At 40.6% G+C, this 23215-nt stretch overlaps 2 protein-coding genes across 4 annotated transcripts in view; both read right to left on the bottom strand.

Moving 5' to 3' along the window:
* Positions 1-23215, bottom strand: part of LPCAT2 (lysophosphatidylcholine acyltransferase 2) — a 67209-nt gene that overhangs the window by 16509 nt on the left and 27485 nt on the right. For all 3 annotated transcript variants that reach the window (XM_077898386.1, XM_077898385.1, XM_077898384.1), the window contains 3 exons: positions 16059-16141; positions 13407-13532; positions 11892-12045 (listed from right to left, as the gene is read on the bottom strand). In XM_077898386.1, the coding sequence (XP_077754512.1) occupies positions 11892-12045; positions 13407-13532; positions 16059-16141 (363 nt within the window). The remainder of the gene's footprint in view (positions 1-11891; positions 12046-13406; positions 13533-16058; positions 16142-23215) is intronic.
* Positions 472-8940, bottom strand: CAPNS2 (calpain small subunit 2). The gene has a single exon (XM_077898383.1). The coding sequence runs from the start codon at positions 1608-1610 to the stop codon at positions 858-860; it is 753 nt and encodes a 250-aa protein (XP_077754509.1). The 5' UTR covers positions 1611-8940; the 3' UTR covers positions 472-857.

Consider the following 23215-nt stretch of genomic DNA (forward strand, 5'->3'; position numbering starts at 1 on the left):
CTGGGGCAGGGCAAGACATGACAAGAACCAGTCAGCCAACAGGCGCCGGGCATGCCTGATTTTGTATGAAGAACATGTAAGAATGATTAAGAGCGACATTTTAGATTACGGATCCACCCTTTATTCTCCAATGCCCTAACCCTTTTTACAAACAAATCAAAGCAAAACAAGTTTGCTGCATGCTTATCTTACTAGAGAAACAGGACTAAAGAATTCTGGAATTTTAGACAGTTGCTCTACCATTAAAAATGTTTATCTACTTACCTTATGTGAAACTGCTTTTCTCATTTCTGAACCTGTTTCTATACGGTTAAATAGGTTTCCAGGAAAACACTATTTATTTATTTATTTATTTATTTATTTATTTATTTATTTATTTATTTACATAATGGAAAGACCAGATGTGAGGAAAAACAGATTTTGAACTTCTCTCCTCCTCATCTTTTTAAAGGGGGAAAAAAAATAGATCTCTTGAGGGCTTTCTTGATTTATTCCAAGATTTTTTCAAAATTTCATTCTCAGTAACAACAAATTTCCTGCTCCTTGGAATTCACTCACCAAATAAGCAATGCTCTATTAAAATCTACTCGACTGGGGCTCTGCCCCACGTTCCCCCGCCCCATCATATACATTCAGTATCTCAAAAACCTGACATACAAACCACCCGGAGTATTTTTCATAAAAAATATCTGTTTTTCATAAAAAATATCTGTTTTAATTAAGCGGTAAAGGACAGCCCCAGTTCGATGCATGCAAGCTGGTGTAGGAGCTCACAGGAAACGACAGCTCCAGGACAGCATGGCTGGGCTTTCAGGAGTCCCGTCCTCGGGGTGGGCGCTGGCTTCTCGGTACCCACTTCAGGAGTACATGGTCAGCTGCAGCCATTCTTGGATGGACACTTGAACTAGGCCATCTGCATCTCTATCCAGGGATTTGAAGACACGGAACATGGCATCCAGGCGGACCAGGCAGCTGATGAAATTGTTGAAATCCATGCTTCCATCCTCATCGGCGAATCGGCGGATGATCATTTGGTAAAGTTGCTCGTTCAGCTGGAACCCGGCTGCCTGCAGAGCCGCGCGCAGCTGAGAACTTCCTAGGGACCCAGAGCGGTCCCTGTCATACTGCTTATAAACGCACTGCCATTTCTTGATGTTGTTCCAGAGGTACTTAAATTCTTCGAAGCCCAGCTTGCCGGTCGTGTCACTGTCCATTACAGACACAATGCTCCGGCAGGTGTCAAGACTAAAGCCATCAGTCTTCAGATCCTTGTGTTTAGAAAGGACTTTGTTGAGAATATTCATCAGGTCAGTGGCGCCCACCTCCATGTCCGGTCCTGCCAGCTGTGCAAACTGTTGCCGAAACCGACGAACTTCCTCACTTTCGTTGGCCTCCACATTGGTGAAATGCTGCTGAGTGGGAGGTGGTTCCGGGGTGTACTGAGCTGCTGCAGCCTCACTGATGAAATTCACAATTCCTCCAACTATCCCTCCAATATTTCTTCCTCCTCCTCCTCCTCCTCTTCTCTGACCACCTCCTCCAAGAAGGCCTCCAAGGGCTTCTCCAAGGCCTCGATCTGCCCCTTCCAATAAAGCCTTTGCAAGAAACATGCTTTTGGTTTAAGGAGCAAGTGTAGAAGCTGCTGATGTTTTGGAGATGGTGTGGAGAGAGCTGAGATGGAGTCTCATTAGCTTAGAGGTAGAAGAACTGGCTTTTCTGTACCTGCTTGCATGGTGCCACGCCCCATGGTGCAATGTCTTCCCTCCTACTAAAGGAGTAGGACTTCCATGAGGTCCTAGCACCTGCCAGCTTTTAGAGGGCCTCAATAAAATATTCATAAGCTACTGTGTATATGATGAATTATAAGAAATAATATTTTAAAATGTAATTTATTAAAATACTCATTTCTATATATCACTGATTTCTCCATACCTGAAAGATGATATGCATTTTCCTAACAGGAGAAGCTAAATGACTCAAAGATATCAAGAATTTCTTTTCTAAGGAATATTTATTGTTAGAGCAGAATGGAATTCTTGGGCATTGGGAGACTATTTCCCTAGTCCCTCTCTTTTAGCAAAAATCCCCAAATCCAATGCTCTTACGAAAAACTTGGAAGGGAGGGTTTTAAGATGCAGGGTCCCCAGGTCCCATCCTCAGGGATTCTGATTCTGTAGTCTGCTGTCAGGCTGATGATCGACATTTTTGGAATCATTTTTTGGAGTGTAACAGGCACAGAGAAAACTGCACAAATCACAACTGTAGAGTGCAGAGAGGTTCACAAACTATACACACCCATGTCATAACAGCCCGATCAAGAGAGAGAATATTAGCATATCCTAGAAGCTCTTCCTGCTTTCTAGTTACTCTTCCCTCCCAAGGGTAACCATTATCTTGACATCGAACACTATCAACTGATGGCTGTGCTGTAAATAAACGAAATCATACAGTATATATTTCTTTGTGTCTTGTTTTTAAAATTTGAATTGAATTTCTAAAAACTGTGGTAAAATACACATGATATAGAATTTACCATCAGAACTATTTTTAAGAGTTCGGTTCAGTGGCATTAGATTCACTCACATTATCGTGCGATCATCACCACCATCTATGCCCAGAAACTTTTTCATCTTCCCAAATGGAAGCTCTGTCCCCATTAAACAGTAACTCCTCATTCCCTCCTCTTGCGAGGCCCTGGCAACCACCACTCCACTTTCCATCTCTGTGAATCTGACTGCTCCAGGGACATCACATAAGTGGAATCACAGAGGACTTGTCCTTTTGTGACCAGCTTATTTCACCTAGCATGATGTGTTCAAGGCTCAGTCGTGTTGTAGCAGGTGTCAGGATTTATTTCCTTTGTTAAAGCTGAATAATATTCCACTGCACGTATAAGACACATTTTGCTTATCCACTTATCTGCTGGTGGATGCTTAGGTTGCTTCTGTCTCTCGGCTTCTGTGAATAATGCTATGAACATGGGCATACACATATTTCTTCACATCCCTACTTTCAATTCTTTTGGATGTATACCCAGATGCAGAACTATCCGATTAAATATTAATTTGGTTTTTAATTTTTTGAAGAACTACCATACTGTTTTCCACAGTAGATATACCATTTTATATTTGTACCAACAGTGCACAAGGGTTCCAATTTTTCCACAGCCTGGTCAACACTCCTTCTTTCCCTCCTCCCCCTTTCCTCCCCTTCTCCTTCCTTTCTTCTTTTCTTCCTTCCTGACAGAGATCATCCTAATGGGCATGAGGTGGTAATAATCTCATCGTGGTTTTTATTTGCATTTCCCTAATGATTCATGATACATACAGTTGCTCATAGTACTCTCTTATATAATTTTACTTCTGTAAAATTGGAAGTACTGTTCTCCATTTCTGATTTTGTGGGGTTTTTTTTGGCTCAAAATTACATTTGTGAGGTTTGATTTTATATTTTTAAATAAGTATCTGCAGAAGTCAGTCTATGACAAGTAGTCTCAAACAATACTTTGAGAAACCAACCCAACCTTTGATACTAGATAGAGAGACAAGATACCAGTCTTTCAGAGGTTTCTGGAAGTTCTGCTGGTGAACTCAGGAAAAGGCGGCCAAGACATAACCACTAAGTCATTATATCACTTAGCATTTTGGAAATCAACTTCAAATCTGCCAAATGATGGTAATACTATCTCTCTGCCTACTTCATAATGATTCAATCTCACTAGTTAGGTATCAGGACTTGGATTCAGTATTTAGGAGACAAAGGTGAATACATCAAGATTGCTGCACTTAAGGATTGAGGGAGGACACCCACCAAAAACTAATTGTAATTATAACCTGACATCTATATTCACATTTTTACTTAATACCAAATATGACATTTGTGTGCAGCATTCTTTGGTATTTAAGTTTCATAGAATTCCTCTGAAAGACAAAGTATTTGTGATAAAGAAAGAAAAACTCAGGGAAGGCAAGCTACTGAGGAAAGGTAGTGTACTGCATTATTAAGCCCTGTGAGTGCCCAAAAGGGGAGTGCGATGAATTCTGCCAACAAGAAGATTTACCTACAGAAGATGATGTGCAGGCCAGAGTTCTCTAAAAGATGGAGGATGTGAAGGGACAACACAGTAAAAATACAGAGAAGCTAAAGGATGTGTGGTCTTTAAGCAACCATCCACTGTGATGATGGTCCACTGCTGGGCATGACAGCAGAGAGGCCAATCTGCAGAATAGACTCGGACTGGAAGGGGCTTTGAACCGCCATGTGACAATCTGTCTCACAGTGGGAACTACCCAGGCTCGAACAGGAAGTCAAAAGGAGATGAGATGTGAAATTACGCTGGGAGTTGTATAATTTCTAGAAGTGAATAACGATTGTTCTAGCTACTGTTAGGGAGAGAGCAGTAGCAGGGGACACTGTTCTGTTCAGGGCATGGGAGAAATGTCTCCTTCTGCCACACCCAGTGGTTTGGGTAAAACTCTCCAACCACTGGCTTTATGACACAATGACTCCAATAACTGGTCTCATGGGCACAATGAAATGGCCTCTGTGAACACCGAAGGCCAAATGTCTTTCTTCACCACACGGAAGAAAGAGCCACAAAAGGATTGTCTTCTTTTGAGGGGATCGCAGGGCCATCTGGCCTCAGACAGATGTAAACCCATTCATAAGAGCTTCTCTCAGAGGAAATTACACGGGCTTTGTTTTTATAATATTGCAAATTAACTTGATAGCAACCACTACCATATAAAACACGCCTCCTCATGCCCAGCTGAAGTGGTTTTCCCTGAGGTTTAAATCCAATTCCTCTCATTTATTTTCTGTGAAGATGGAGGGCATTTGGCTAACAGTTTCTCATAAGCCATCCTCGAATAAAAGACTGTTATTAGATTAGCAAGCCTTTTCTTCTCTGGACTATTGGATCCCCAGAGGCTATTTATTAGAACATTAATAGCAACTTTGGTTGCCATCTGGGGGAATTGACTGTCCAGATCAGCAGGGAAAGAGTAGAGGAAGATGACACATCTGATGGAAAATTTAGCCTCTATTCGAGGGGGAAAAGTCACTGAATTTAAAAAGTAGAGAAACATGATTGCTATTAGCAACATTATTCATAATGGCCCCAAAGCAGAAACAACCTGAGTGTCCGCCAATTGTTGAAAAAAAAATGCAATATGTTCATATAATGGAGTACTTTTTGTCATTCAAAGAGGACAAAGTCCTGCTACAGCATGGATGAACTGCAAAAACATTATGCTACGTTGACAGAAGCCAGACACACGAGACCATCTACTGTATGATTCCATTCCCTGAAACGTCCAGAAAAACCAAATCCACAGAGATAGGATGTCTTTCTTCTAGACCAGGCCTAGAGTCACACCAAAGGACTGACAACTCTGTCGTGGTTGCCTAGGGCTAGGAGACAGCTGGTGACAGGAGCTAACACTTAATGCTACCAGGAGACACAGTGGGGTGTCGGAAATGTTATTAAGCTGCTCTGTGGTGATAGTTGCACGAACTTGGCAAATTTATTAAAAAAAAAAAATCACTGAATTGTAGGCTTGAAATGGGTGAGTGATAGGATATGTAAAAGATGCCTCAAGAAGCCCATATATATGTATATATATACAAAGTCAACAGTGACAGTTTGAAGTAAAAAGGATACTGACGAGCAGTTCTAGTCTCAGGACTGCAACTAACCAGCTGTGTAGCTTTGAGCATGTCACTCCCTCTCTCCAGCTAGCTGCCTCTGTAAAATGAGGAAGGTGGGCAGTTGGATGGGTAAGGTCCTTTTAGCTCTGGAATTCTGGGAGTCTAGATCCTCATGTGCCCTGAAATAGTGGCAGTGACATCATTCTTATCTTGCATTTCCTTTCCTTCTCAGGCCCAAGTGTTTTTATGCTATATGTTGATTTAATTTAATCTTCCTTTTTCTTGGGTCTGGTTCTACCACTTTTAAGGACATACTCACCCTTATCCCTGCTTTGACATATCATCTGGTTTTGACAAGTATTCCTGGTGGCTCCCTATCAAGTATGGTGCTCCTCCAAACAGAATGCCAAGGTGGGGGCGCTGAATCCAGAAGGACATACAGCTCCTGCTTGCAGCAAACCCTTTCTTGTCAAGGGAGGCTTTCACCTAACTGCAGCATGATCTGGACCAGACCTTTCTCATTTATTGATGAGGATGTCATATTGGATGAACTCAAAAGCCTTTCTAGAGCTCATATAGATAATATCTATTTCTTCTTTGTTATCATCTTGGACTGTCACTCTGTCATAGGAGAAAATTAAATTGGTCTGACACAATTTGCTCTTTACAAAGCTCTGTTCTTTACTTCCTTATGCTCATGGGAGAGGCCCGTGATTGCTCACTTATGCTTATAAAGAAAGTTAAGCTTTAACTCATGCAGCCTCCTTTCTGTTCCTTCTAAGCATCTCCTAGGTATATTTGCACAGAGGAGCCAAAAATAAAGCTTATAATTCTCACACTTCAGTGGAGATTCCTAATGTAACAACACGCTGTGAGAGAAAATACCATCATGGATTAAGTGGAGGAGTTAAGACAATCTGAGACATGGACAGGGAAATGGTCAGGCATATAGGACCACCAAACATTTAGGCCAACTAGTACAACTGCATAGGAAAGTTATAGCCTTTTGCTGTTAATTGCATCATATAAGTTATGGGGACATGTCACATAACAAATCCTGATTAAATGAGATTGCAATCAATAGTTCTTTTCATGTGAACTATGAAATACTATATTACAAATCAAACCTGAACTGCAAATTTAAAGGATAGAAGGCTTCACTGTTGCTTAGTAGTTGCCTCTGCCATTGTAGACAAAGCAGCCACAGGCAATACATAGACCAATGGACATAGTTCGTTTCAATGAAACTTTATTAACAAAACAGGCAGCGGGCTGGATTGTGCCCACCAGCTGTTGTTTGCTGACTGTTGCTCTATTTCCTAAGCTGATGAAAACAGAGTATGTTGGTAAGGTTTAAGGACTGAGATGGGCTGCAGTTAGTGCTTCGAGTGGCCACTGTCAATTTGTAGGATACCCCACATCCGATTTACTAGCGATCACTCTGAATCTTTATTCTTGTCTGCTCTGTTTCTTACTGATAACTTCCCTCAGTTGTCCTAGTGTTGTACCATTTGTCTTTACAGATGAGAAAAACTGGTTTCTAACTCCTCAGTTATCTATCATCTAGCACGAACTCATTGCCTTTTTTTATCAACAACACTGCAAAACAGGCCATCACCCGATATAATTTAGATAGGTGGGGACACCTGGGTGTCTCAGCGGTTGAGCATCTGCCTTCGGCTCAGGGCATGATCCCAGGGTCCTGGGATTGAGTTTCACATCGGGCTCCCTGCATGGAGCCTGCTTCTCCCTCTGCCTATGTCTCTGCCTCTCTCTCTCTCTCATGAATAAATAAATAAAATCTTAAAAAAAGATTTAGATAGGTGGTTATTCTTTCCATCCTGTAAAATAATTTTGAAACTTGTCATGATTCTTCCCCTTTCGGCCTTCTAACTAGCACTTAGTTCTGACATTTACTATGTTCTTTGTTTAAATATTAGACAAGAAAAGTGTGTGTGTACTTTAGCACTTTGACAATCCAGCATTTGGGCTATTGTAAACTTCTATAGATCTTCTATTACTGCTTCACATTATGTGGAATGAATGCATCTCTTTATCCCGAGTTCTTTTCCTGTCTGTCTGGTTCTTGGTATTAGTTCTGCTGTTAAATGAGGTCCAACAATAACAAGTATCTTTGCCTGCCCCTTCCTGTTGGAGAAGGTAGGGTGCTGCAGCATGCAGATTTTTTGCTCATGCTGACAGTCAGATCAGGGCACTTTTGTGGCTTAAGTGACGGCGAGTAACAGAGAAATCTTTCTGAGTGGGATAAGATGAATTTTTCTCTTTAGTTGTACAAGTTGCCCTGGAAGTTTGGGACCATACATGCTGCAAAGTAAAACAAAAACAAAAACAAAAACAAAAACAAACAACTTACTATCTGGCTCTATCAGAAAAAGTCTGCTGACCCTGAAGTAAGGCTTTGCCACTGGTGCATGTACATACTGTTATGGGGATGGGGGCTGATGAAATATTAGGCTGAGTATATCGGAGATTCAAGAGGAGGATCGGGAGTTAGAAGAGATAGGACTTGGAGCTAGTAAGAAGTTCAAGAGGCAGATAACATGGTGCTTTGTCAAGCCAGCAACAAAGGCAAGCTGTGTCCGGCAGTATCTGAGGACTTTGTCTTATTGATACATCAGATAGTGCTGGTGGGGCAGCATATGGCTCTGCTCGGTAACACAGCTCTGAGGAAGAATGCAATGAACAGGCATGCTGTTACGGACATTCTGAGATGTTGTTATAACTGTAGAAATGACTGTGCTATGACTTTGGGTTTAGCCAGCATTGTTTCTTAATTCCATTAGGTATATTTCAATCGCTTCAGGAGTGCTGACAAAAAGTCTAGTATTTAAAACTAAATTAATGAATATCAACGATGTTGAGACACCACTGTTTTTACTTTATCATCTCAGCCTTCAACTCTGACTCATCTGGACATGTGACCAATCTGATGCAGACAGTTCAGAATATGTTTAAAAATAAAGAAGCTAAACTCAACACAAAGATGAAAAAGTTCTTTGTTCTTTTTCAGAGAGATAGGACCCCTCCAAATGACATGATCTCAAACTAGTGAACTATGCCGTGCTTTGGATGGACCTTACTCATCATCAGATACCAGAGAGTCTGAAAGGACAGGTCGGAATGTCCACAGGAGCTCAAGAGACAGTGCGATTTTTAGGGACAAACTGAGATAAGACCATTATGAAGTCTTTACAGACTAGCCAAGAATGTACATGGGAAGAAAGAGTAAGGGGATGTGAGGGAGGTCTTTCTCCCATCCCCCCAAATCCCAACACCACTTCATTAGACTTGAGGGGAGACAGAGAGGCTGAGGGCAGCTGTCTGCACTGCAAAAATGTACAGCTGCTGGAAGAACCACAGGAACACCCCCCGCCCTTTCTCGTTCCCACCCTTCCTCCTCCTACCCCCCCACCCCTCATGAAGCATTGAGTTTAGCAAGATAAGCTACTCTGAGGGAAACAAACTATGGCATTACTGAACTTCTTGTCTTTCCCATGGAACATTCCCCAGCTAAATCACTTAAAGAGGTTGAGAAAACAAGCCTAGCCTGGAAGTTAAGTGGGTATGTGCATGGGGCGTGGTAACAATTGCATAATTCGCCTTCTCAAAACAAAGCAAATCTTCACAGGCGCAGACATGCAGATACATTAAAGACAGAAGAGGAAAGAAAGACAGACAAAGAAAGAGGAAAGAGGGAAAAAGGAAGGAAGGAGAGAAAGGAAGGTCATGTGCGTTAGTCCCCAGTTCTCCAGGCTCTTTTCTCTACCTTCCAGTATGTTGGAGAGCAGAAAGAAAAGTACTGGAAAGACCCTCTTACGATCTATAGTGAAAGCCAAGTCACGCTATACAAAGAAGTGACAAACACTCATGGTTGTAAGTGACGTGTGAACCAATGGAAGTGGTCCATGCGGATATGTGATTGGCCAACTTGGCTGCCAAGGCTCACTGCATCCTCTAGTTCAGAGTGAGTCAACCCCACTAACTGGGGGTTATTTTAATCCTTGTACCCTCCCTTCCCCACTTCTAAATCTTCCCATACTTAAAAGAGTGCCAGAGAAACACTGGGGATTATCAGTCACCAACAGAATGGGTGTCCTAATAATCCTGGAACTGCTAGCGATGACAGTTTGATACCTGCAAGGGAGGGCAACCTCATAGATATTAGTGCTAATCTTGATTGAAAATCCTGATGAGCACAAAGTCTAAGATGTGCTCTAAGCTTCCTCCTTGGTTCCCATTCCATGTCACTCCCCATTTTCCCATCTCCTTTCCTTAATTGTATATTCCTGCCATATTCCTTCCTGTCACCACGTTCCTATTCATAGAAGTTTCATTTAAAACTACTTGCCTGGTTCCTAGAGCCAAAGAGGGAGATGGTACATAAATCTCACAGAGAGATTGGTAATAGTACAAGTAAGAAGCTCTTCTGTTTTCCCAACTTGCACAGTTACAGCCAATAATTTACTTCTCCTTTCTCCTAAGTCTTCATTACATTTTCTAGTAGTATGACTGCAGTGACACAACACGTGATCATTTCACAGACAAAGGAAGATGATCTGTACACTGCAAGCAAGCCAAGGAAAGGGGACTGGGTACTACACGGACGTTTTATGGCTATATTTGTTTTACTGCATCAGGTTAAAGGATGGTTCATCTTAAAGATCACAGAATGAGTCATTAGGAACATCAGAGTGCTCTGGGTAAAGAGAAAAAGAAGCCCTGTCTTGGTTTCTGTCATCAAGCTATAATTTCTTTGAAAAATATCTTTTCCCAGTGGTCAACAGAGAACCGGGACTTCTGGAGCCAGCCAGGATAGAATAAGCCCAATCGAGCCCATCTCTCCTTATGAGTACAAATTAGAAACTCTAATCGAAATATGAAAAGCAACTATCTCTGGACAAAATACCAGAGCAGGAGAATTGGTGAGGAGAGCCAAAATGAAAGAACAATCAGTAAAGCAGGATAATCATGGATGACTTCATTATTAAATTGTTGAAAGGAAGAACCCTCAACTCTCTTCTATTCACAATGATATATCCTAGGAATGAATGCGAAATAAAGTCATTCTCAGATAAGAAAATAACAAGAGCACAATCCTAAGTATGTACTTGAGTGAAATAAAAGCCTAGATTTACACAAAAACCAACACAGGAATATTCATAGTTTGTATTCATAATTGCCCCAAATTGTAAACAAGTCAAAATGCTCCTTAATTGGGGAATGGATATACACCAAGAATGGTGCGTCCATACAATGGAATACCACTCAGTAAGAAAAGGGGAAACTATTATTGATACATGCAACGACATGGCTGAATCTCAGATGCATTTTGCCAAGTGAAAGAAGCCAAACTCAAAATCAAATAGTTGATTCTATTTATATGGCAAGGGCATAGAGATGGAGTGATTGCTGGGGGTTAAGGGTAGGACAAGTATTTGACTCGCAAGGGATGGCTTGCAAGGACTTGCAAGGCAAGGGATGGTTAAAGGGGATGCTATTTTGCAACTGTTATGTGTCCTGAATGGAGTGGTAGTTCTAACCCTCAATGCATTATTACTCGTAAAACTGTAACCAAAAGAGTAAACTTTACTGTCAACGTTATATGTTAAAAAACACATTAAAATTGAGAATCTGAAATCTTGGTATATTTTTCCTATGGGAACTTCCTGACAATTCAGTTATCTAACTGCCTGTACTGACATGTTCATAAGCAGAAAATCCAATAGAATGGCCAACAGCCAAGCTTTAACTGGAATCTTTGTCTTAAAATGTTACTTGAAAATACAACCTACTTGGTTCTCATACATTTTGGGGGAAGTTGTGAACTCTTCAGGATAGAATAGTACCACCCTTCTCATCACTGATTGAATTTTGACATAAAGATTTAGATTCTTGATAGTTATGGCAACCTTTCCAATTCTATATTACAAACATGGTTTTATGGCTACAATATTTATTTCTGACCTAGTGTTTAAAATAAGTAGATACCTTCATAACTGTTGTAATACACACAGGTGCACGCATGCACACATACACAATTACATTACTACTACTACTACTACTACTTAAGGGGAAAAAAAAAAATCATGAAATTAAACCATGGGCTCTGTCTTGCTTCTTCTAATAGTTACCTGCCAAGTTTTTCTAATGCCATACTGATTTATGCTCTGTAGAGACCAGCAGAGTAAAGATGTTGGTGTGTTAAAGACGTTTTAACATACCCTGTCAAAGAGTGCGAAGAGTTGTCTCAAGACATCTGAAACAGGCAGCTTCAAATACTCTGCAAATTCTTCAATTCCGATTCTTCCTCCTTTTGAAGAACTTGCAATTGTTGCATATTCATCCAAATGCTTACGAATACCATCCCAATCTAACCTGAACCAACAAAGAATCATAAATATGTGTTGTTAAACCTTTAAAATCTACACGGACGTTTTATGAATGGTGTTTTATTCATTTGTCTGAGGAAACAATATTTTAAGTGTTACATTTGAAAATGAGAATAAAATGAGTATTTTAGAGTACTTATGGAACATGTATATAGGCTTCTGAGTTTTTTAAAGTCTATTAGTAAGACTAATTTTCCCAAATTCCTGAGGGAGAGAAAAGTAGTTGAGAAGAAGAGCAATGTGATAGAATAAGAAATGATTCATGAAAAGAAAATAAGAAATCATATTTTAATCTAAATTTTACTTAGTAAGTCAATAGTACTAATTGGGTTGTGAAAAAAATATGCAATTCTTGCTTTCAAAGGAGCTTTCAGGCTGATAATGAACTAACATTGCACAAAATGTTGTGACAGGGAGATTCAGTAGGCAATACACACTTCTTCCAATATTATAAATATTATAAAACACTGAAACACCAAAACACCCGAAATGTACCATAGCTCACATCATATCCTGTCTTTGTTTTATACAATTAAACAGGTGACCTAACACATACTGCTTTCTTCTGTATCCAATTTCAGTAACTATCCAAACTTTTCAAATTTATATGAATATTATGAACATAATATCAAAACACATTTAATTAGAAGATATGAATCATATTTGCTTTATCAGTTATCAAAATATTATCTTTAAATATTGACCTTTAGTACAATAACTAGTTGTGCAGCTTTCTCCTATGGAGGATGCCAAAGCCTACTAAATCAATACATTCTGCAAATCCCCAATGGGGCTGAAAAGAGAATGAATGGTAATAAGAAGGGAATCGAAGGTTATACCTTTCATAGCAGATGGTTCAAAGCGATTGTTCATAAAAGCACAAAGGAGTGTTTTTGCCTTAAAAAAAATCTATGCACCCAGAAGAAAAAGGAGACCTAGGGTAAGCATTTAAAATTCAGTGGATGGTCAGAAGTGCTTCTCTACAAGTCAATTCATATTTCACATGAGAAGGTCTGACTACCACATGCCGGTACCATCAAATCATGCGATCCTTCTTGCAAGAGGACAGCAGGAACACTAACTGCTCTGAAAGCTCTGTGCTGCTCCACATTTACTGTCTCTCAGGCTCCTCCTGTGACCAATACACATGCTTCTGACTTGACAATCTTGAAAAAACACAACTAGATAAACTAAATGTGAGATAAATTCACAACTCTGGCTTCCTTAATAGACACCATGTAGATTCTAGAGCTGAGCATTAATGAAACCAGAGAAAATAAACATACAGGATTTTAGATCTCTTTGGGACGTCTTACTAAAAGTGGAGCAATTTAAAAATACACTTACTTCAATTTCCGGCTAATTTTGGTAAATTCCACCAACCCAGCTTCCATAGGCAATGTTAGCTGTCCTGCTGAAATCATCAATCTGCAGTCTTCATAGGTATGATCTGTTACTGGAATTCCCAAAGTTCTAAAGGCATTTGAAAGCAAACAAATTCCAATTTTTTTAAAGGTAATGAATTTTTCATCAGGCCTCAACTGGTCAACAAACAACAGTAAATGGGAAAGTATTTACTACTTTTTAAACCAGTAGCTTTGGCTTATTATTGCCAAAGAGACATATTTCTCCTCTGCACAGACTTCCTGTGGTTGAGTTAATCCCCCTTATGTCTGCGTGCTTTGGTCAGGTGGTCATTTTGTTTTGTGTTTTAACTGTGACAGTGATACTAGCTGACTCCAATCTCCAGGAAAGCAGTATATTTGTATTTCATTCCACTGGAGTTTCTTCCCAACCACAGACCTTTCAGCTCTTAACTAAGGCTCACTGCTGTCTGTACATAGGAATAATTATTTACTACACAGCATTCTTTATTGTAAAGACAAACTAAAGAGGCCTGTGGAAGTGCCATTTGAACAGATAAATGGCATCTATTCATCATGTAAGGGAATAATCCAAATGGCTAGCTATCTATGTTTTTCATCTCTCAAAACTGGCTATCACTTCTTGCTAACAATCTTCTGAAAATACTAAAGAGAACAGAGAATAAGCTCATTATTTCTTCCAAATCTAAACATCCTCCATCCTCAAAGGAGTGCATGATGTCTACTGGCTCCCTCCTGCTCAGAGGTCTAGTAATGAACTAGACTTGACAAAAATACATTATCAGTAACAACTTGAAAAACCACTGAGTACTAAGAAAAAAAGCCTGTGTAGTACATAAAATAATTTCTTAAAGATTCTTCTTCACAAAACTTTTATTCACAGGTATTCAGTGAGAATCATAGTTCTATCTTCAACTGTATCGGATTTTGTTGAATTCCGGCTGAGAATATTATATTTTCAGTGGATGTGATGAGAATAAAACATTTTTTTCCTATCTACAGCGAGGCTATTTTTGAGTAACAAATATTTTAATGTAAGAATATTTTCATTTGGAAAATAAAAATTTTAAATATTTCAGGAATTTATTATTTATGATAGAGAATAGTAGAACATGCCCATCAAGAGCTAGGACTCAGGTGGATTTGAGTGCCAGCCCAGACCATCACTACCTGCCATGATCTTGGGCAAATGACTTCCTCTGAGTCTCAGTTTCCTTGCTTGGCTCCAAGAATTGCTGTGTAGATTATGTCAGATAACCCGAGTAAATCGGCCTGGCATGGTACTTGGTATATATTCATTATAAGTCACAGTAACACCACCAGCTTGAGTCTTTACCACTTTCAAATGCTCCTGTCATATTCTTTCCTCTGTGAGACTCATGATCACCAAAACCATGAGAAAGGCAAGGCAAGGATGGTAACTACGACTTTACACACTAGGAGAAGGAGCCTCAGAGGGACTTGTCCATGGTTAGGCGGCCAATAGAGTCTTTCTTACTCTTTATCCAAGGCCCTAATACCTCCATGCCTCCAAATTCAGATAAAGTCTGCCTCATCAAACCCCTGCTCTGCTTTTAGGCACATTTTGGGAAGTCAACTATCTGGTATAAATTCCCTCAGTTCCTAAAATTTATATGAGTTTCTAGCTTCTGGTATGAAAACAGAAGGAGAAAGGGAAGAAAACTACCTCAGAGCAAATTCTGTAGCCAGTCTAGAAACTGGGAAAATCAAGTACGTGTACATACACATAGTAAAAGATTTTTTGAACTTTTGTTCTGTTGTGAAAATAAAGTTATTCTGCTGTGAAATATAAATGTATGTATATATAATCTTGCTTCTAATACTAAATTCAGCTATGAAGGTGGATTCAGATTTCTCATCTGAATTTTTGCTAGGAATACATGTTGCTGGCCTATCAGCACCAAGCCCATTACCAGAACGACACAGGAGGGTGGTGCCTGGTGTGGAGTACATACTAGGAAGGCTCTAGGGCTGCCTCGGTGGTAGGACAGCACAACACACATTCTTTCATTTATCCAATCAGAGTAATGGCCAGTTAAAACTTTCTTAACCACAGGAAAATATCTGCCTTATGTTTGTGATTTACAAATTCTAAATTTACAGCCATCCCTTAACGAGATGTACATCTTGCATTCTCTTGCAAACTTCTCCTTTTTGTGACTATAATCATCAATGCCTTTGAAACAACCAGCCTTGGCAGCTCTATGGAGGCTGGGGCACAGAAGGTGAGCCACGAATAACTTAGAGCATCACAAGGCTTTGTCTGACAGCGACAGGCCAGCTTAGGAGAATCCACCCTGTGGAATCCGCTGGCTGGCTGGTCTCTTCTGCTTATTGAATCCTCTCTGCTCCCCATCTGGCAAAAACATATTTCCATTAGTTTAGGGCTGCATCTGGGGAAAATATTTATAGATTGTTTTACTGACCACATTTCCAGGCACATCATTTTACTTACCAAAAGGAGTTAGGGAACGAGGACCTCAGAATGAAAAAAACAAAAACAAAAACGCCTAAATTCCAAAACTATGAGAAATGTCATTGACCAATCCATTTAAAAACTATTTACTGAGTGTGATCACATAGAGATACTTACTCTGCCATTAAATTTCGGACTCTACCAGCAAAAAGGATGGGGTCGTTTTTTTCTTCATCATTTGGTACTTGAACAGGCATGAACTGAAAGACAAATATACCTTTCCATTACAACAGCTAGGCCTAAGACACGAAATGCTACATACATTAATTTATAAACTATCTATCTTTTTTTTTAAGATTTTATTTATTTATTCATGAGAGACACAGAGAGAAGGCAGAGACACAGGCAGAGGAAGAAGCAGGCTCCATGCAGGAAGCCCCACGTGGGACTCGATCCTGGGTCTCCAGGATCACACCCTGGGCTGCAGGCGGCGCTAAATCGCTGCGCCACCGGGGCTGCCCTAAACTATCTCTTTATATTAAATCCCCCACCACCTTTCCAGCACTAGGTTACATGCTATAGTGGAAGGAACACAGCGATCTGCAACCAAGCCCTGAGTCTTCCTGTGTGTTCACTAGTATAAGCCTCAAGTTTTATTCCCTGTCACCCGGACTCTGACAAGAGGCCTACCATCACCCAATCCCCTGGTTGTGATGAGGATGAACTGAGCCAGGGCTCAGAATTCTGGAAGCTGTAGAGCTATAGGTACAGAGATCTTATTCTCCATGCTGCATTTCCTATGGCTTACGATGCTTTGTGTGAAAATGTTAGCATCAGTAGTAACTGGTCTTTTATAGTTTATCTTCTCTTCCCGCTCCTGTATCAGCTGCATTTTTATCATTTGTTCAAATGTCACGTTTTGTCATTTTTCTGGCTTTCTTTTAACTCTTAGTGTTGGCTGTTTGGCTTTTGCTGAAGAAGACTGTGTTTTCCTTTATTATTTTAAATTTTACTGTTCTCCCCCCTCCCCCCTTTGCTGTTCGGTGGTGCCTCATTTGTGCTGTCCTGGTTTTATTTATAGTTTTTGAACACTAATGAGATTTTTGGTGCTATATTTAAGTCATTACATAGTTTTTGAGCACCTACTACATACCACATCCAGATTAGCAGGGCTCTATTTCTGCTCCAAAAAAGATCCCTATTTTAATAGGATAGACCAACACAGCATGTGCTAAGTATCATTGCCCTCAATGACAGGGCTTACAAGCTTCATTAGGTTAGCTTAGAGTCATACAGGTCACATGACCAGGACTCAGCCCAAGTTCTGTCAGATTCTAAAACCCTTGTTTTCCCCACTAAATCATCCTTCCTAGAGTATGAGAGTGAGGGAGAAGAAATGATTAATTTGGCCAGGGGGCAGGGAAAAGCAGCCAAAGAGGCTTTATAGAAGAGCTAATACTTGGTCTTGGCTTTTTAAGGATAAACATGATCTTGCCAATAGCTACTATTCATTGAATTTTAACTATGAACCAGGCACCATGCTAGGTGCTTTATATGCATTATTTCATTTCACCAATTCTCCCAATTTTAGTCATTAGGACTGGGGTTCACAAAGATTAATGACATACTCAAATATTCACGTACTCAATGAATTCATTCATTGAATTCACTTACATTCAATGAGTGTTGCTTATACACCTACTGAATGCCAGGCACATGACAAAGGAGCCCCTGCCCTCGGGAGCCCCCATGTGGACCTGTTTTCAAATCTCATTAACCATGTTAAGAAGCCTTTGGGCAAGGGGATATAGAGATGAAGTCTGAGCAAGGGAGCATTGTAACCAAGTCCAAGCTTTTGAGTGGAAACCTCGGTGGTAGGGAATAGCTTAACCAAAGAGGAAAAGGCTGAGAGCAAGGAGCAGCCCTGGAGGTTACCACAATCACCCTGTGAGAGAAGGTAAGACCCTGAAGAGAGGGTGTGAGGATGCAGAGGACAGCAAGGGTGCAAGCGGCATTTTAGGATAACACGGAGAGGAATCAGAGGAGAGCGTGCTGTGTGATATGCATTGTCATTAACATTCTCTCTCAAGGGAGCAGTGGCAGGTTGCAGAAAGAGCCCTCAACCTGGTTGTGGCCTTGGCTTTGCCGCGAGATCCTGGAAGAGTCATTTGGCCTCGGTGGGACTTAGTCCCCTCTCTTGTCAAATGAAAAAGTTGGACTCGATGATCTCCAAGGCCCTCTCCAATGGGGATTCTGCGTCTAGCTTTTACTTAGTATCGTTATTCTTTAAGATGGAAAAATAAACTAAGCCACCAGAGGTCCCCACATCACTTATCTATCCAGAGCAACAGCCCTTCTTTGCAATTATTTCTTAAAATTCCCTCCATCCTATTCTAGATTTTAATCTCTTGTATTTGCTTGGTATGAAACCCAAAGGTAGAAAACGGCATGTCAAAATCAGTGTTCACAAAATCTTTAACAAAATAAAATGGCAAATTTTAAATCGCCATATAATTCTTCATTATTTAAGAAAGCCACATGATCATTTGTAACACACGTAATTTGTGGGTCATAAAAGCACATCCAGAAAACCTTGAAAAGAAATTTCTACTATACTGTTAGACAAACATAATGCAATGAACTGTGGGCTTAATTCCTTTTGGTGCAGGCAATATTTTCCACAAAATGATTTTTAATAACTCTCATGTTGGCACAGCCTTTTATTCTCAATGAAGAAAATTCCACTGAGAGTACAAAATAATTAAAAGCCTGTATTTGACCCTCACGGGCCTTTGAAGCCCCCCCACCATGCCTCCTGAGAAGGAATGCAATGGAAATTCTTTTAAAAGTTGTGTCTCCTTGCAGCAGACCTTGCCTTCTTTACCACATTTCTATTTTGTGTGCATTCATTCAAGACACAGCAAAAACATAGCCTCTCCTTGGGAAGGAAGATTGGCCCAAGACAGGGAAATGTGACTGCCATTGTCTGCTTATTACTGTCCCCTGACACATAGCTGATACCCCAGTGACTTCAGAACACCAAATTTTGCTTTCCACATCCATCTTCTCTCATTATCCGGAGTAGCCACACGCATGGCTCATCTGACATGTTGAACTCACAGCCTCTTCACCTGGCCACAGGTGTTCTCATCTGTGCCTTGGCCACAGTGACACACATATGATGCTAATCTCCTGTGATGAGTTCTTGTTACTTCTCTGACCTGGTCCCTTGCAGACTGTGAGAACCTGCTGGTTTCTCTTAGGGCATGCTGGTCTCCTTTCATCCACTCCCTCCCAGCAACAGCTGACTGCCTGTCTCTATGGGACTTGAGGAGTCAGCTACTTCCATGTAGACTGTCACCTAGACTGTCTTCCTTTTGCCACACCCACGGTGCCAACTGCAGACCCGTGATCACTTCTCCTTCCCCTGCCTTCCCATGCCTGCCAGAGACCATGGAGGGATGCTAGAGAAAGGTACACAAGCTCATGGGTTGAGTCTACTACAAATTCATGGTAAGCTCCATGGGGTCTTCACAGCTGTTTAAAAATTATGTTATTTTCCCAAGGTCATCACACCATCTCCAGACACAAAATAGTCCTGTTTACTTTGTTGAGCATCTTCCTTTAGCCTTTCAATCATGCAGCTGTGCCCCAACGTGTGATCTTCATATGGAGTCTGTTTCCTTAATGTCTATGTGACGGGTGAGGATCAAGTTACTGAACCGGCGGGACCTCGCTGCTGCTCAGGTATACCTTCCAGACCTGCTGCCATTGTATTTTAATGTTTCAGACATGGTTCATGCTTCTCAGGTTTCAATTCTACTTTCACCTCAATGGTACTTCACATTCAACTTTAGAAAGGAGACAGTGAAGGAGTCAAGGACAGGCTACCGCATAGTGTACCACTTCAGTATGTTGATTATTTGGAGTTAGAGGCATTTGAAGTATAGCAAATGCACAGAGAGGCTTTCTCTCAATTTTCCTTATCCACCTAAAGGCAGCTCTTCCAAAAGGAACTCCGTTGTCATAAATTCCCTCCTGTGGAGTCTCCTCAAACAGGGAAGATGGACCCTTATCAAAGGAGATGCACATGCAGGTCGGTATCACACCCACACAAATTTTATTGCACGCTATCACAGCCCCCAGTCTATTCTTCCCAGGGTCCATTTGTCATTTCTAAAAATCATTGACTTGGGGCACCTAGGTTGCTTAGTGGTTGAGCGTCTGCCTTCAGCTCAGGGCGTGATCCTGGGGTCCTGGGATCAAGTTCCGTATCAGGCTCCCCGCAAGGAGCCTGCTTCTCCCTCTGCCTATGTCTCTGCTTCTGTGTCTCTCATGAATAAATAAATAAAATCTTTTTTAAAAAAATGACTGACTCTGCCCTGAGTGGCCAACACTGTCCCTCCCCTTCCTCATTTTTTTGGGTATTCACTTTTTGTTCACTAAGATGCTCTTGTGCACATATTAAAAAGTTAATAAATCTGTATACCTTTGGCTCTATTAATTTGACCGTTGTGAGGTTATTTCACAGATCCAGCTATGGAACTTAAGTGGGTAGAGGGAAGGCTCTCCTCCCCCACAAAAGTCCACGTGAATCTCTCCAATGCTTTTCTGTTGCCCCTGAGACTGGCTCCCAGCACATTTGCCCTCCTCCCTTTCGTGTGCTCTGTTCCTTCACTTGCTGGCTCGGCACCATCCTGCCCCATATAAGAGGGCAGCTAACTGACATGCTTCCCATAGGAATGCCTCATTTACCCTTCTGGTCCCAGAGTGCCCCACCATCTTTTGGGCCACAGGCAACATAGAAGAAAAAGTCAGAATTCTTCAGTCTATTTTGCAGGCGATCTGTTATCCAGAGCCAATCCTTCACATGAATACTTGGGACCAGTGAAACTGCTTTTATTCATTGTTTCCTGACCATATCGGGCACATTCCTTTCTACTAAATAAATGATTATAAAAAGGAGAAAGACTGATGAGTGACAGTACTATGATCAGCCTTTTCTTTTTCCAAGTAACAGAAAAGGATTTTGATGAGTCAGTCTCAACAAATACACAGTTCTGGTTCTTCCCATGATTCTTCAGAAAGAGCAAATGTGAAAAAAGGAAGGTATTTATGAATTAACATTTGCTGCTTTCTTCCCAAATTCACAGAACAATTTAGATGGTAAGGGAAATGCAAGTGACTGCTTATTAAACACCTACCATGTGCCAGCACTGAAATCACCTTATTAAATGCTAGCCACCCTATAAAAGAGGTGTTAGTATCCCATTTTACCAGTGAGAACACACGCCAGGGGAGGCTTAAGTCATTTACTCAAGCACATACTGGTTGATGGTAGCAGAATTGGAACAAAATCCCAGCTAATACTCTTTTTTTTTTTTATATAACACTCCATTTTTTAGGGCACCTGGGTGGCTCAGTTGGTTAAGCATCTGATCTTTAATTTCAGCTCAGGTCATGATCTCAGGGTCATGAAATTGAGCCCTAGGTCAGGCTCTGTACTGGGCATGGAGCCTCTTAAGATTCTCTCTCTCCTTCTTCCACCTGGATCATGTACTCTCTCTCTCTCTTTCAAAAATATATTTATAAATAAAAGTAGATATAACACTCCATTTCTCTACTACTACTACTACTACTACTTAGAAATTTCAGAATTCTACTGAGTTCCAGAAGAAATTAGTTTTGTTAGAATAAGCACATATACGGGTTTTGTGTGTGTGTGTGCATGTGTATTCATGTGACAGAGGTTTTTTAAAAGGTCTGTTCATTTTAGATTCAAAACTACAAATCATTTGAGTATATTTGGATATTTAAGTAAACTATATAAATATATTTGGACCTTCCCTAACTAATAAACTCTTTGGAGATTTAAAAAGTTGGATCTATCTACAGGTGTTGATCATAACACTCATTATGAAAATCCTTTCCTAAATCAGAATTGTTTTTTAATGAAAAACAATCCCTTTCTACTACTTACAGGAATTAGACCCACCACAAAGTATTATAGGTCTAATGCTAGCCACTAGAAGTTCCTTTTAAGCTTTGCAAAGGAATTTTACTAAAACAAAGTATGTCTGTATGCCCTCAGATAAATCATTTGTATGCGCCTATATTATAATGGGTGGTTCTGAATAGAAACTGAGATCTAGCCTATGAAAGAGGAAACAGACTAATGGTCACTGTGAAGGCCCTACTTCCATTCATAAACCAGCTGCTGCCCACATAATGCCTTATAGTCTAGTTTTGTGTGGATTCTCTCTCATGAGATACAACTAGTAGGCTGTTGATTTATGTCACATTCTGGGATGTTTCCTACTAGCTATCTCTTTCCATATGCCCCTAAGCCACTTGCTTATAATGACATGCTTGTGAAGTAGCTGGCCAATAAAAGTAACCACTAAAAGACACTTTAAACACACCCATTATGCCACTATGATCCAGAGAATAACTTGCAGTAGAACCTCTTTGGACACACATAACATCATTGTTCAAGAATGCCAGAAGACCAATTACAGAGGGCACGTGCTTTGGGACGGATTATATTTTTAAGATTCAAGAGTCAAGAAAATAATGGCCTTTTCAAAAATAAGTCTCTGTTGAGGAAGCAGAGAGGGATTGGGGAGAAGAGACAAGAAAACACCCCTCAATATTATACACCTAGATTTTAGCTATCCAAAGATTCTGGTAACTACGGAGTTGGAAAATCATCCTCAGCGAAGGATGACTTGTAAAAGATGAAAGAATACTATGGCCTTCAACATCCTGCGATGTCCTACGACTCACCAAGGCAGAGTGTCTAAAAGACACCAAATGATCCATTCAAAGTTCATTTTAAAAAGCACAAAACTAAGACCATATACTTGAATAATACATCTTCAATTAGGCTTATCTAGTTAATATTTAAGAAGTTCTAAAAAGATATGTAAAAAAAATAATAACTAGGATTTCTATCAGTTTTTTGTTTTTAGGTAGGCTTCATGCACAGTGTGGAGCTCCATGAGGGGCTAGAACTCATGACTCCAAGTAAAAGACCTGAGCTGAGATCAAGAGTCAGATGCTTATCTGACTGAGCCACCCAAATGCCCAAGATTTCCATCAGTTTTAAAGAACACGAGGGTGAGGAGTGGGGGTGCTTCTGAACAACCAAGACACCTGATGTTGGTGCAACTAAGTACATGTGTGGCAGCTCAAGCCAGGCCTCCTCGGCCATAGTAAAAAGCAAGAGCCTTTATGCAGTGCCCAGTTCTTGAGAATCTTGAGCCAGGGTGTGGATACACCTAGCACCTGATAGGCTGTGGGATACATTTTTCAGTTGCACCCAACTAGGGGGA

The sequence above is a fragment of the Canis aureus genome, chromosome 5 (genome assembly GCF_053574225.1).
Source record: "Canis aureus isolate CA01 chromosome 5, VMU_Caureus_v.1.0, whole genome shotgun sequence".
Classification (NCBI taxonomy): Eukaryota; Metazoa; Chordata; class Mammalia; order Carnivora; family Canidae; genus Canis; species Canis aureus.